We start from the raw sequence: 14254 nt of genomic DNA, 5'->3' as shown, positions 1-14254 counted from the left end.
TATCCCAAAGATATTGCAATAAGTTGCATATTTTGTTATATTTTTTAACAAGAGTGAAATAAAAAAGTGTCTTTTTGATTAGACATTTCTAGTAACTACTTTATCTTCCTAGCTGAATTTCTCGCAAAACATGCTGGATTTTTAAGGAGTTTGGATTTAATCAATGAAAAGTTAGTTACCTGGCCGGAAGACAGAATTTAGAAAAATAAATTGAAAGAGGAATAAAATATGCACTGACTAAGGTAAGTCTATAGGACTTTCCTTATTTCAATCCCTACATATAATCTAAATGACTGGAATTGGCTATTTCTGGTAGGGAAAGTATTTTTTAAGGAATAGGGTAGTAAACTGGAACACAGAGTGGTGAAAGGGGGAGCGGGGAATCAAAAGGTCGAAAATTGTTCGATGTATCTGTGTGAAAATGTCCAGAGTCAGCTGTCCTTTGATTTGATTTGATTTAATGTGCAAAATATTTGTGTTTGTTCTGATTTCAAAAAATCAGGTTAAACGAATAAGAAAACCTACATCGCTCTAGTCTTCTCAGTGCACTTAAAGGTTAAATGCTTATGATGCTACTCCATTTTCCCCAACACTGCCAGCAGAGGATATCATCCTCCTGCCGGATTAATGTAAACTGATGCCTACATCCTCTGTAAGGTAACTTCAGAAAAGTTTATTTTGCTCATGACACTCAACTTTTCTCACAAACAACAATTGGCGCTGCATACTGTCATTTCAAGGCGTGGACCCTGTATCAACAAGCAACTTAATATGCAAGGATTCAAGATAAACTCTGTTTCAGAGCGTGCAGAATGTTTACAAACATATTTTATGTTCTTTACTCTTCATGTGGGTGGGTGACGGTTGGTGGAGAAGTTAGGGCTAGAACAGGTTTATTAAATCTTCTTATGGTGTTATTGTCATCCAAAAAAGTTTGAGATGCCCACAGGACAGTAATTTTCATTCAAAGTGCATCACAATAAATATATTAACTTTTCTATGTATATTTCCTAAAGGCGAATAAACACATTGGCTTCAAAACCCATTGATACTGTGCTAAAACATATACAAGAGTCATCTCATATTTCTAAATGAGCAGAAAACAAGAAGTTTGTGGAAGATAGATAGATAGATAGATAGATAGATAGATAGATAGATAGATAGATAGATAGATAGATAGATAGATAGATAGATAGATAGATAGATACTTTAAAAAGAATTACTTGACAAATACAGAGGGCAATTCCTTTTGTTTTCTTCTTTTACTATTAAAAATATCTCAACAAAGACTGGAAATTTTCCATGTTCCAGATATACATTTATCATCATTCAACCCACTGACAATTACACTTACCTCCACATACAACTCAATGATGTGAAACCGCATTTTCCCTCAAGACTAGCAATTTATTCTTCAAAAGTGAGTGAGCCAGAACTATGAAAACTGAAAATGGAGGAAAAGGGTGGGAAATAAGGAGCATTTCGCTATAAAGACCTTGGTTAAGAAGTTATTCAAACTACTTGATACAAAGGAAAGAAAAGACAAAACTTGTGAAACTTCCTTTTCATGCTTTTATTGTTGGTCATTAGCCCGTCTGTCTAGACTTCAAATGACACCTTTTTTTTATCTGTAAACAGAAAAAGGGGATACTTAGAGAACTCTGACTGCTGACTGGTTGCCAGAAGATCAAGGCTGTGGTCTTCCTGATTAATATGCACGAAACTCATGATGTCAAGGTCAAACAGACCGCCTAGTCACGGTCAAGGGTAATCCAGAGCTGACGTCATGGCCTTCTGATCCGGGTTCCTTCAAAAATAAATAAATACAATAATCAAAGATACCTCGGAAGTTTGACATCTGAAAGAAAGAGGCAAGTGTTGAAAGCTGAGAGCGTGTGCGTGTTTGAAAATTTACACCAGACATGGGTTTAAGACACAACTTCGCTGATGTTTATCACAGAAAATAGTGAAGGACCTGCGCTTTCTTTCTTTCTTTCTTTCTTTCTTTCTTTCTTTCTTTCTTTCTTTCTTTCTTTCTTTCTTTCTTTCTTTCTTTCTTTCTTTCTTTCTTTCTTTCTTTCTTTCTTTCTTTCTTTTTCAATCTTCCATACTTAATTACCTTGTAAGAAGGTAACGAGCTGCCCTGATTCACCGATTACTCTTATTGTTGCAAGAAAAAAAAAAGGGGGGGGGGGGAGAAAATCCAGCCTGTGGGGTCGTGAGGAATGTAAGAGGCACTTAAAAATGACTTCGTTTTCGTTCTATCAGCCTCCAAAACCGGTCTCCTTAACTCATTCGGCAAAATTAGATAGGAAAAAAATTAGATAGATAGATAGATAGATAGATAGATAGATAGATAGATAGATAGATAGATAGATAGATAGATAGATAGATAGATAGATAGATAGATTTTTCAATCTGAATAAATAGGGACTGAACCCTTGGGTGAAAAAGACTTTAAGAAGTGGAAACTTTCTCACAGGAATCCCTAACAACACAAAAACAATTAACCCACCTGGTTAAATACAAATTACAAATCTCTCCCCCAGCCTCATAACTCCAATGAAGGCGATAGAGTTCTACACTTCTTTCCATGAACAGCAGGTCTGAACCGGAACTGTCCAGTTTGTGTTTTGATAGATCTGCACAGTATCAGTATTTACATGATATATCAGCATCTAGCCGCGTGCACATGCGTCTGAAATTAGTGTGGTTTTATACAATGCAAACCCACCCTTGAAGAAAATGCTTTAAAAGATGAATTTGGAAAGTGTGTCCATGTTAAACCCTAAGTCCGAACAGGGCTTAGATACAGACTCATTTCATCTGAGGCCTAGGTAAATGGAGGTGAATTTTCAATAGGTGTCTATATTAAGATAAGCGAGAGGCATTTATATATATAATGTCCCTCGCTTATATTAATATATATACATATATATACACACACACACACATATATATACACGCACACAAAGTGCTTCTATCTATCTATCTATCTATCTATCTATCTATCTATCTATCTATCTATCTATCTATCTATCTATCTATCTATCTTCACATTTCCTTCCAAATTATTCCTTCCTATATAAGCCATCACCCTCACGAAAAAATATCGGCATTATGTCGGAAAAAGATATGGAAGAGCCTATTTCACTACCTGGAAAAACCATTTCAGGAATGACCGCATGTTTAAGAAAAATTGTTCTCTGTTCGTTCACACACCTGATGGAGGAAGATTTTAAGTGCTGAGAATGACCGAATATTTATTTCAACTCAAGAACCCCTATTGGCATTGTTCCATCTCCTCCTTTATAAAATACGCCAGTGAACACATAAACGCTTGCGGAATGTTCCATGCCCATAAGTATATTTGGAGGTACCTTTAGAAACTTTAAAATACGTGATAGAATTTCAGGATATTGGGTTTCATGAAAGCCGTGTATATATGCATTATGTACTTCGTAATCAGCACATGCATTAAAATAGTGTTCGTGCACACACACATAGGTATATATGCATGTGTGTGTGTTGCTCTCGTTATGTTAAAACAAGTGCTGAGATATATATATAAATCAGGTATCTATATCTTAATACGTACATACATATGCTTTGTATATATACATTCTATGCATTATACATATACACATCCCATTCTATTGCATGTTTCTGGCTTTCGTACCCTTTAAATGTAACTATATACACTAGTTAATATAAATTTAAGCAGAAATAATAGTGTTTTAGGTTACATCACTTTTTGTCTTTTCCTTTGACAATTTAATGAGGTAATTAATTTTAATGAATATTAAGGTATATTGTGACCCGCCTATGGAAACAAATTACTATACAATATTTTTAAAACACTTTCTTCATTTAAAGTAGCTCACTTCTGAAAGTCTACCACGTTCCAAGGCAGCCTTTTACCTGGCATATTAAACAACGCAGCCAGGCTACGGATTACGATCTTGCCACTTGTTTAGTAACAGTAAGGCAGGGTTTAGATTTTTATCTGTGAACGCGGTTGAGTCAAACTGGTTTAGCAAAATACACCTTTTGAGCAAAGCATTCTCATAGTGGAGCTAGGTGACAAGCTTCTTCAAAACATCATCTCCCCCGCTCCCTGGCACAGGAATACAGTTGTTGTCCAAGGAAGAAAAGGATCCGAGCCTTTTTCCCTTCCCCCACTTCTCAAATGGCACCCTTCTGCTTGATTTAAGCATATTTTTTCATCCCATTTACCACTACTCCTTTACCCCTTTGAAACAAGCTTATACCATATTCCTTCGAAACAAGGCATCATAACACCTTTTCTTATATTCCCATATTTTGGCTTCAAGGTGTTGACTCCTTTAGTGCACTTCTGCTCTTCATACACATTTCAAAATGCACCCTTCTGACAGTTTCCCTACCGGGTTTTAGCCTTGGGGCGTCATTCTTTCCAAGCTGTTTACTTTGGCATGAGGTTACAATGGTGTAAATCCCGAACTCTCTGATTTTGCTTTGAAAAAGTTAAATAGATACACATATATGTATAAATACCCATAATAACATCTCGGCAGCAATCCATTCTCAAAGCAAAAATGATATTTATTTTAAAGAAATGTGATCTGCATTCAGTACATATCATTTGGACACCACACTATTATATACATACACAAGACATAAAAAAAAAAGATCGCTTTTACATATCGAAAGAACACTGTCGATAATGAGCCGATTTACATGGAGGGGGCGGGGGGAACAACCAAACCAGTGACAATATGGGGGACTTTCCATATTGTCCTCGAAAAAAAGAGACATTCTAGTTTGATGGCAGAGATACATAAACCCCAATGAGAACTTACCCTCAAAAATGTATTATATAGCAAGTCACTTTCATTTCCTGGGTGACCTAAATTAGTATTTGTTATTTTTGCAAGTGACACAGAATAATAATTATAATAAAAAATATTCTCTTCGCAGCATAGCAGCCTTATTTTTAGGGGGTCCTGTGAGGCGAAAGGATATTCAGCTAATATAACATGACAGGATTCTGCTACAGGGGCGAGACTCTCCATACATTTGACATCAGTGCGTGAAATAGCCAGAGATATGAAAGGTTGTGTACTGGAGAAGGTGCGGGGGGTGGGGGGGGTAGGCTATTATACAGAGTTACAAAATAACATTCAGGATTCATGTCTTTGAAACATAAATCTACATTTGCATTTAATAGACACGGTTAACATTATCGATGGATGCTTGAGAGCAATTAGATATTCACAGTCGGAGGACAGTAGAAGAGGGCAGAGGAATAAACTAAAGATGCTGTTTATTTCTGTGTTTTTGTTTTCGTTTTTAAATGACCAATTGAATCACCAAAGAGTTCGAATGTATGTTATTATTAGACAGATGTATCAGATAATAATCGTACGTATTTCTTTCTCTTTTCCCCCCACCCCCTCAAATATTTCTTTGTCAGGTAGCGTGAAGGTGAGGTGTCTTAGATTTGCTAACTACCTTTTTCTCTTTGACCCTGCGGTTCTGGAACCAGATAGTGACTTGGCGTTCAGAAAGGTTGGTGGTAGCCGAAATTCTCCTACGCTTCTCTTTGGTAATGAACTTGCTGGCTGCATATTCCTTTTCGAGTTCTTTCAGTTGGATTTTCGTGTAGGGGACCCTTTTCTTCCGGCCCCTACGGTAGCTGCTCACTTCTGGCTGGAGAGGTACCACATCTGCAAGATGAGGAGACAGATAAAGCAGTTACATAGTTCTACTCTCTGGGTCCGAACGGAGGAGAAAGACAGACAGACAGAAAGGGGGAGGAGGACGGACTCACTGAGTAGCATATCAAAACATCATCCTGGAAAGAATCCTGGTATTCCAGGAGATATTGTCTAGGTGGGATTTCAGACATAAACAAGGAGTATCAATTAATTTAACAAAATATCCTGCAATTCAAATCCAACGGACCTTCATACCAGGTAAATTGGAGTTGTGGTTTTAAAGTTTCTCCCTTCTTCTTCTTTTTTTAACCTCCAGTAAACTTTAATATCTCGCTTTACCATTACTACCAGACAGCGTACGTGCTCTCATTAATTATGATTTTTATGGCTCAGCACGATGGATCGCAGCACTTTGGACAAACAAACAGCTCCTTGCTGTGTATTCTGTACAATCCATCTTCTGCAGCGCGGGTACCATTTGCAATCTGAAAAAGCCGGGACTTTGCTCGGCATCAGTTGCTAATTTGCAGGTTGGGTTGATGCATTAAAAAAAAAAAAAAGCCTCAGATTAAAACAGAAAAAAAAAAGGTGACAAGTTATCTTGGTTCTCTCCTTTCTTGAGAGGCACCCAAACTATTAAGAAATATTACCCCCTTAGATTACACCAGCGATTCGCGTGCAAAGCTTGTCTAGTCACTTTTGCCTTATTCTAAGGCTGTTCACTGCCAAACCTCGATAATGAATCGTATTCGGGCTTTGCACGTGCAGACTACAGTCATTTAAGGAAAGAATTCCAGATATGAGATGAAAAAGGCTCCTTATCTCTGTAAGGATGACAAAGACACGAATCCAAGAGTCGCAGACGATTCAGAGCCCGCTCAATTCCAGAGCACGAATTGAGACAGGTATCAAAAGTCCACTGTTATAATTGACAACAATGGGTTTTTAAAAAACAACAACACAACACCATCTTTCTCCAACATTTTGCACTGCTGTTCTCTTTGTTGCTTGCTATAAGAATGACAGCTTCAGTAAGATCTACTAAGGACTTCTATAAAGGCCCAAAGATACAGTATTAGGAATCCTCCCCCACACCCCATGGAAATTCTCCATATTTTTATCAGTACTGCCCGCAAATGAAACGGGGATCAGTGAACCCAACATCCAGAAAAACACTTATAGGTGAGTAGACTCTCTGCCTCCACCGCAATCCCTCCTCCCCTCCCCCCCCAAAAAAACAAAAAAAACACGCACATATCTTTATCCAGAAGATGACCATTCTCCTGAATGGTTTCAGAGTAGCAGCCCTGTTAGTCTGTATCCGTAAAAAGAACAGGAGGACTTGGTGCACCTTAGAGACTAACAAATTTATTAGAGCATAAGCTTTCGTAAGCTACAGCTCACTTCATCGGATGCTGAATGTTACCTATAAAGATTCCATTTGCTCCAGGTTTGGCAAGTGGATCTCTACCAACAGGTTTTCACACAAAATACTATATCTGGGAAAGAGAAGAACCTGCTAGCCAGCTATTTCCCTACCACTACTTGGATTTCATTTATTTATTTAGTTCTAAACAGGAAAAAGAAAGTATTTTAATCAATGTTTCCAAAAGAGCCATTGAAACCCAACAAGCTCTAAAAGGGATTTCGGAGATTCTCCCTCCTTCCTCCTTCATTCAGTACGGTATAACCCCCTCCCCCACCCCCACACACACACATTATGCCACATTAATTTACTTTATTTTCTGGCTGCCTATCCGGCCTCTCTGTTACCATTGCTGAGAAATAAAGCCGGATTCAGCAACCCATATATTTCCAAGATGAATGCTCTTTAGGTGTGGGACCCAAAATCTTCAGTCCTACTTTACTGCAATGCATTCATTCAGATCACCATGCCAGGCCTTGATATTAACTGCGAGAAAAGAACCCTGTAAGAGGCGGTGATATTAATTTCATAAGCGGCAAGAGAACAAGGAGGAGATTCTCCCAAACTCATAAGCTTTCCGGTTGCTTTGCACGCTGTATCTCATTCAAGACTTCTAACTAGAGGAAGAGGAAATCATTGTTCTGTGTTTTGTTTGTCTCACCCCTTTCCCTTAACAAGATTCATTTGTCACTTGACGCCGATTTCTGTAATTGCACCATGATTTACTGAACCATTACACGCCATCTAACATTTCTAGCGAAAGATTAGGAGGTGAGCAGGTACTTTTACGCTTCCTGCGTTCAGAAACTTGGGTGGAAAATAAAATAAAATAAAATAAAAACATAAAAGAACAGCTCCAGACCCCGTCGGGTGAGGCAAGGCAGGGGAGACGAGAAAGGAAAGGAAACGGACACGCTTACTTTTAAAGCAACCTCAAGCTCACGGTATGTATTTTGATTTAAACGTGATTGCTTCACCTTCTCACCCGTACATGTTCATACACATAGCGCTGCATAGAAGGCATTCCAAAGCGATTTTTACCTGGCGGTTAGTAAGCAGACAAACATGCTGGAGCTCAGAACACCCTACCTGGGAAAGGTGACTTCCAGAGATGGGTAGACTGTGACTGCTCTTTGGAGCAATATACCTGCCCATCCCAACCGTTGGAAAGAGCCCAGTGCTGGTATCCTTCCATGGGAAGCAAAGCGTCATGCCTCGGTTCGGGGTGGCCACTGATACCTGGCACAACTGACACGTCCAAGTAACCAGGGACCGCCTGGTAGGAGCTGGCAAAGCTGGGGTAAAAAGCAAACTCTTTGGCCCTTGAAGATAGTTCTTCGCTGGGGATGGAACCGCTGGGTTCGGGGTACTTTTCTGCTGGGTGGTAGGAACAAGGTTTTTGTTGTAAGTTCACGTTGTGGGAATGAGACAATCTGCACCCGTAATAGCTGCCTCCAAAGGGGTAGCCGTAGCCCAGGGTGGCGTTGGAAGAGGTTGGTGGAGGAGGGCACTGCCTGGCAGCTTCTGGAGCGGGTATATCCGTGTAGACAGAACCCTGGTGAGTCCCAATGGTGCTGGAATGGCGACCCAAAGTTATTATATCCCTGCAGTGGCTCGCTGAGCAGTTCCCACTTAGCGCCTCCATGGCTGGGGTTTTATTCTGGTTATTTTCATTCGGGTTTTCCTCATACACGTACATAAAGGTATCCGCCCAGCGTGGATGCAGGATCAGTGAAGTCGTCATATCATGGTCTGCCTGCGCTTTTTAAAACTCGACTTCCCAACCAGAGACACCTAATTTCCCCCACATATTGTTTACGCAGGAGCATGCGCAGAGATGGGTCCAGTTCATTAAGAAATCCTCCGGGCCACGTGACCTGCAAATAGCTCTCAAAAAATCTGGCCCGGTCACGTGTTCCTCCGCCAGTCCTATCTGCTTGTCCCTGCTGGCTTTGGGAAGGGAAGAGGCAGCTCCCATTGGCTGGGTCTGGGACAGAAACAGAAATCTTTAAAGGCAATGGGTGACACCCACTGATTGTAAAGAGGGAGAGGACTAAATAAGGGGAATGGGAACTCAATATTTGGCCGACACAAAGAGCTGGGTTTAGACATGACGTTCTAGTCTAACTGCCCTCAGAAATCTCAAGGATATATTATTGATTTGTTTTTTTGGTGTGTTAAAAAAAAAAAGCTCCACTGGGAACATTTTAAAAGTAAAATATAATAAAATAAAACCTGCCAGTGGATGTGAGCTCACTGAAGTGTTTCATTCTTTACTTGCATGCCTTGGGGGCTAAGGAATGAGACGGCTCCTTTACTAGGTTGGAGCTCAATGGAAAAAATATATAAACACCATCACCCTCATAAGGAAAATGGAATGAAGGAGCGGGAAAGGATCTCTGATCTCAATAGTAGAATATTGTTCCTTCCCTCCCCATCGCTCATAGACTAACAGGACCGGTAGGTCTAATAGTTCAGCCTTCCCTGGTAAACCTTCTTGGGCTTTATTTTTAATTCTTCAAACGCTTTTATTGTTGTTGTCCGCTGGGATATTAGGTGAAAGAAAGACCTCGACTTCACTGTAATGCGTGTGTCATCCATTCCCTTTTTGTGTGTATGTGTGTGCGCGCGCGCCGGGTAAGTAATAATTGGTCAGTTTGCTTCAAAATCAAGGTATACAAACTATACATGTGGTTGATCATCACTTTAACAATATTAGAAAAGAATATCTGATTTTGGAAGAAACATGGGATTTACGAGGTTTAACCTGTTGTAAATTTCTTTGCCAGGTGCCTTTCTATCTCTCCCCCCCACCCCCACCCCGCAGCTGTTTTTCTAGTATTAAACCCAGCTACCACAAAGTAAGGTTGTAGTAATGGTTGCCTCCAAGACGCTTTATCCTCTTGTTTCTTCTATTAATCCAAACTAATAATACTTAATCTTTCGTGCTGAACAAACTGGGGAGGTTTTAAGGGGATCGGCAGCGATTATATTATTAGATCCTGTTATGAATGTTTAATACTTCAGTAATAAATATTGCACCAACAGTGTGGGTTATGGAGCAAAGGGGAACAGGTCTAATGGTCCAGTGCTGATTTGTGTGTGAACATAAAAGACAATAAATGCAACTCAGTTTATAAAACGTAAACAGGATCCAAGATAGATGCATTATAATTAAACAGACAAAATAGAAGAAGAGCAAATTACTTGGGGAGAGATTGATGGGAAGATGCTTATGTGGTCTTGTCCCCCTCCCACGCCCTTGGAGAATAAAGTTCCCTAACTTAATTTCTGGGAAGTCGGTCATTTCAGTCTTCATTCTTGTAATGATGGGAAAGAATGTGAATTTAAGGTGTGTGAAAAAGTAACAAGAAACTCATGCTGATTTCCCCCACCCCCAAAAATAATTGATAAGAAATACCTCACGAAGTAATTCAGTGTAATAGGAATAAGAAAGACCCTGGAGAAAGTAGGATGAGGTTTTTCTTTCCATTTTTAGAAGATGGGGACTCTAATCACCTAGCCCCGGCTTTTCTGCATTATCCAACACTTTTAATATTACTCAAGGTTTTTAAAAGAGGGTATTTCTCCTCCGAGGGATTTTTGCATTCTGGAGTTGCTTATTTGAATGTTCCTGAATGAAACAGTCAAGCAGAGACATAAAATTCCATATCTGAATTAGCTGTGTATTGTGTATGTAAGATTTTAAAAGACCAAAATTACAATAATACACGTATAAAATAAATATTATTTATTCGAGATATATGTTCTATAGCTTACATACTATGTTAATAGCAGGGTTTTTTAAATACCCATTTTCGGAGAGTTACTCGCGTCTTTTCAGTAGCATTTTTTCCTTAGTAAAAAAACATGAAGTCTTTTCACCATTTAAAAAAAAATCGACAGTAAGTGGAAAAACAAATACTCCACTAACTCAAACCAATCAGAAAAGTAGCATTTTAGGGGAAGATGTGAAAGCTGCGCTTTTAATAAACTTTCAGTTTTCTTACGGGAACGCCATGTCGTCTATAAGGGACATTAGTTTTCAGAAATCCTTGCCTAAAGCTTTTTTTTAAAAAAAGTCGAAGTCCAAGGTCAAGGCAAAATAGACAACTCAGTTCCTAATTAATGTCTAGACAGACAAGAATGAACTTCACAGATAGCGTCTAAAATGACTTGCAAAGTCCCCGAGAAAGTATCAGTCCAAAGGAATTATGCCTGCTTGCTCTAGAAAAGAAATCGGGGATGCAACACCTTAAAAGGATCAAAACTATTTTAAAACCATAGGCAAATATACCAGCGTTCACTTTTTTTAAATGAAAGGTTAAATACACACACACGAAAATCCCTGCGCTTTACATTCCATTGAATGACTTCACTTCACCTAGAAATCTCCAGGAGAAAATACCTCCCTGGTTTAGATGGTTGATGGATATAAAAGCAAAAAAGAGGTTATACCTAGACTGAAAAATGTTTTTCCCCCTCTGTGCCAGCAAAAATCCAATTCGCCTTACCAAGGGACCTTACCCATTTCCAACCCTTTATTTTTGAATATTGTCTGAAATAGTTAACATTGTGTAGCCTAGGTCCTGTTTATGAGAAGTGTAAGGAGGATTAAACATTAAATTTTAAAGATTTTATAATAAATGCCTATAATAACATAATAGAGGTATAATACATCATGTATCATAATCGAGGGAGTCTAAGAGAAATCAGTTGTTGAACAGAACGGGTACCAAGCGCAGAAGAAAACCAGTTTATAAATATTAAGGATTTAAGGTATACTTCTTCAGTAAAGCGGGCAAAGTAATAAATAAAAATAACAGCGCGATCTTTTCCAGGTTTATGTAAGGGCATTTACAATTCCTATTCCCATGAAATATAGATTTAATTAAACGTTGAATTTTACAATTCAATTTATTATTGCATCTTGCAGACAGAAAATTAGGACAACAAGGTTGGAGGGCGGGGATGAAAGGGACTCAGAAATTCTCCGGCTCAGGGTCCAGGAACACAATATCCCAATTGAACAGCGACTTCTGAAAACTGCAGAAGAAAGCAGGAGAGAGAAAAAGCCAAACTTTTCGGGAAGGAGGTAAGGTTTTTCCGAAGCAGTTTATGTCGATCATCCTGTGTTCACTTATCTGCCTTAGCCGGGCTTTGGAGCTGCATTTCATTTCATACAATTGCTCAGTGCTATCTCATTTAAACGGGCTGATTTGCCTCAAATAGCAAGCTGTGGACTGATCGCCAAGAGTAAATTCTAGTGGGTTAATTAAATTAAAACTGCTCAGTAATATTTACGCCCCCAAATATGGAATGGCCTAGCCTGGTGCTGACCATAAATAAAAAATCTTCAAAAGAAAAATGAGCAATTAGAAATAAAAGCAGATATGTGGCCCATGAGGCGGTAGGCTGCTGTTTGTTCTGTTTTTTGACTGCTCTGCAGTTCCATTTTTCAGAATTTTCCGTTCCGAAAACTGGGGACAAATGTTGCAAAATCAAAACAGCTTGACTGATGACCTCACAATATCATCTTCATTATTTATAGAGCCCTGAACATTTTGGTGAAATACCATGTCTTATGACGGAGAATACTTCTGATGCGAGTACTTTTTAACAAGGGCGATTCCTGGTAGGTACAAATGGACCTAAAAAAGAAAAGAAGCACTAATAAAAATATCGATTCTTTTGATCAGACTTCTCTGGTTTCTTATGTATTGGGGTGCTAGGGAGAGCTCCTGGGCGAGTTTTTATTATTATTAATTATTATTATTTTACCAGTAGAAAATAAATGATAGCCAGATGAATTTCACAATCCATAGAAAAATAAATAATATTCTTTTAGCTGGTACAATGCTGCTTTACAAGAACTGAGAATTCAAGCTAGTCCTCAAATGATTCCATACCAAGATTTGATCCCGTTTTGTTTTAGTTCAGCATTCCTTCCATTATGCATTAATTTTGGAATTTCATTTATTTTCCCCTCGAAAAGAAATATGCTGGAAATAAACACATACTGTTGTAGATGAACTAGGTATACTTTTAGTTTTCAACCAGAGGGTTTAATGTTTCAATATATTATGCTTATTAAATAGCAAAGACTTGCAAAAGTTTTAAAAAGACAGATTTTTGAGTGTACTTTCTGTCCAATGGCTACAGTATTCATGAAAATAATGATCTATTTTACAGAGTCCATAGCCTAAAAAGGCCCACAGAAAACACACACACACACCTACATATAACAAGTTTCAGAGTAGCAGCCGTGTTAGTCTGTATTCGCAAAAAGAAAAGGAGTACTAGTGGCATCTTAGAGACTAACCAATTTATTTGAGCATAAGCTTTCGTGAGCGACAGCTCACTTCATCGGATGCATGCTGTGAAAAAAACAGTGAGGAGATTTATTTTCCACTGAATGCATCAGATGAAGTTAACTGTAGATCACGAAAGCTTATGCTCAAATAAATTGGTTAGTCTCTAAGGTGCCACTAGTCCTCCTTTTCTTTTTACATATAACATGGTCCTCAATTAAGTATTTGCTTTCTCAGGCAAGGCAAATGATGGCTAATAAGAAAAGTACAAACAGCAACAGCTCATCATAAAACTATCTGTAATTATTCATCCCTTCAAGAAAAACGAATTGGTTTTGATGTGATAGAAATAAAAATGAAGGGTCTTTGTTTCAATTTGGGATCAAAAAGGCTAAGAAGAAATGATTCCTCCCCACCGCACCACACACACATTTTGTGTTGAGATCTGAAAGATTTGAAATCTCCCTGCACTTAGGTACATTGGTGATTTGTGAGAGCTCTGTGGAAACGTTCTTGCCTTGTGGCTTCGGAAAGTTATACATCCACAATATATGCAATGAAGAATGGCAAATATATTATTTACATTACAGAGAAATCAGTTGGATTATGGTCAATGTCTAAGAAACCTAATATAATGTCAAATAAAATATATACATAGACTTAGAAGGAGATCTTGCGTTTCCATCATGTGTTTAGGGCAAAAGAGAGGTGGTATAATCACAGGGTTTTGAGCCACAGGGGAAAATAGAATATGTGGTAGGCAAAAAATTGGAATCAGTATATAATTTTCCCACTGGAGTATCAAATGTAGTCAACAA

The 14254-nt window shown here is 38.5% G+C and overlaps 1 protein-coding gene across 1 annotated transcript; it reads right to left on the bottom strand.

Moving 5' to 3' along the window:
• Positions 1–5451: 5451 nt before the first annotated feature.
• Positions 5452–8869, bottom strand: HOXC13 (homeobox C13). Its single transcript, XM_073318791.1, has 2 exons — positions 8215–8869; positions 5452–5708 (listed from the first exon to the last, which is right to left on the bottom strand). Exons 1-2 carry the CDS (start codon positions 8867–8869, stop codon positions 5452–5454), a joined length of 912 nt encoding a protein of 303 aa, XP_073174892.1.
• Positions 8870–14254: the final 5385 nt, after the last annotated feature.

The sequence above is a fragment of the Lepidochelys kempii genome, chromosome 20, assembly GCF_965140285.1.
Source record: "Lepidochelys kempii isolate rLepKem1 chromosome 20, rLepKem1.hap1, whole genome shotgun sequence".
In the NCBI taxonomy this organism is placed as follows: domain Eukaryota; kingdom Metazoa; phylum Chordata; order Testudines; family Cheloniidae; genus Lepidochelys; species Lepidochelys kempii.
Note: the sequence above shows the minus strand (reverse complement) of the source record. Positions and strands in the feature narration are given on the sequence as shown.

Coding starts and splice junctions, on each gene's coding strand:
- HOXC13 (XM_073318791.1), bottom strand. CDS start 8,869: ATGACGACTTCACTGATCCTGCATCCACGCTGGGCGGATACCTTTATG. Junction 5,709..8,214: donor CTGGAAGTCACCTTTCCCAG/GTAGGGTGTTCT, acceptor CTCATCTTGCAG/ATGTGGTACCTCTCCAGCCA.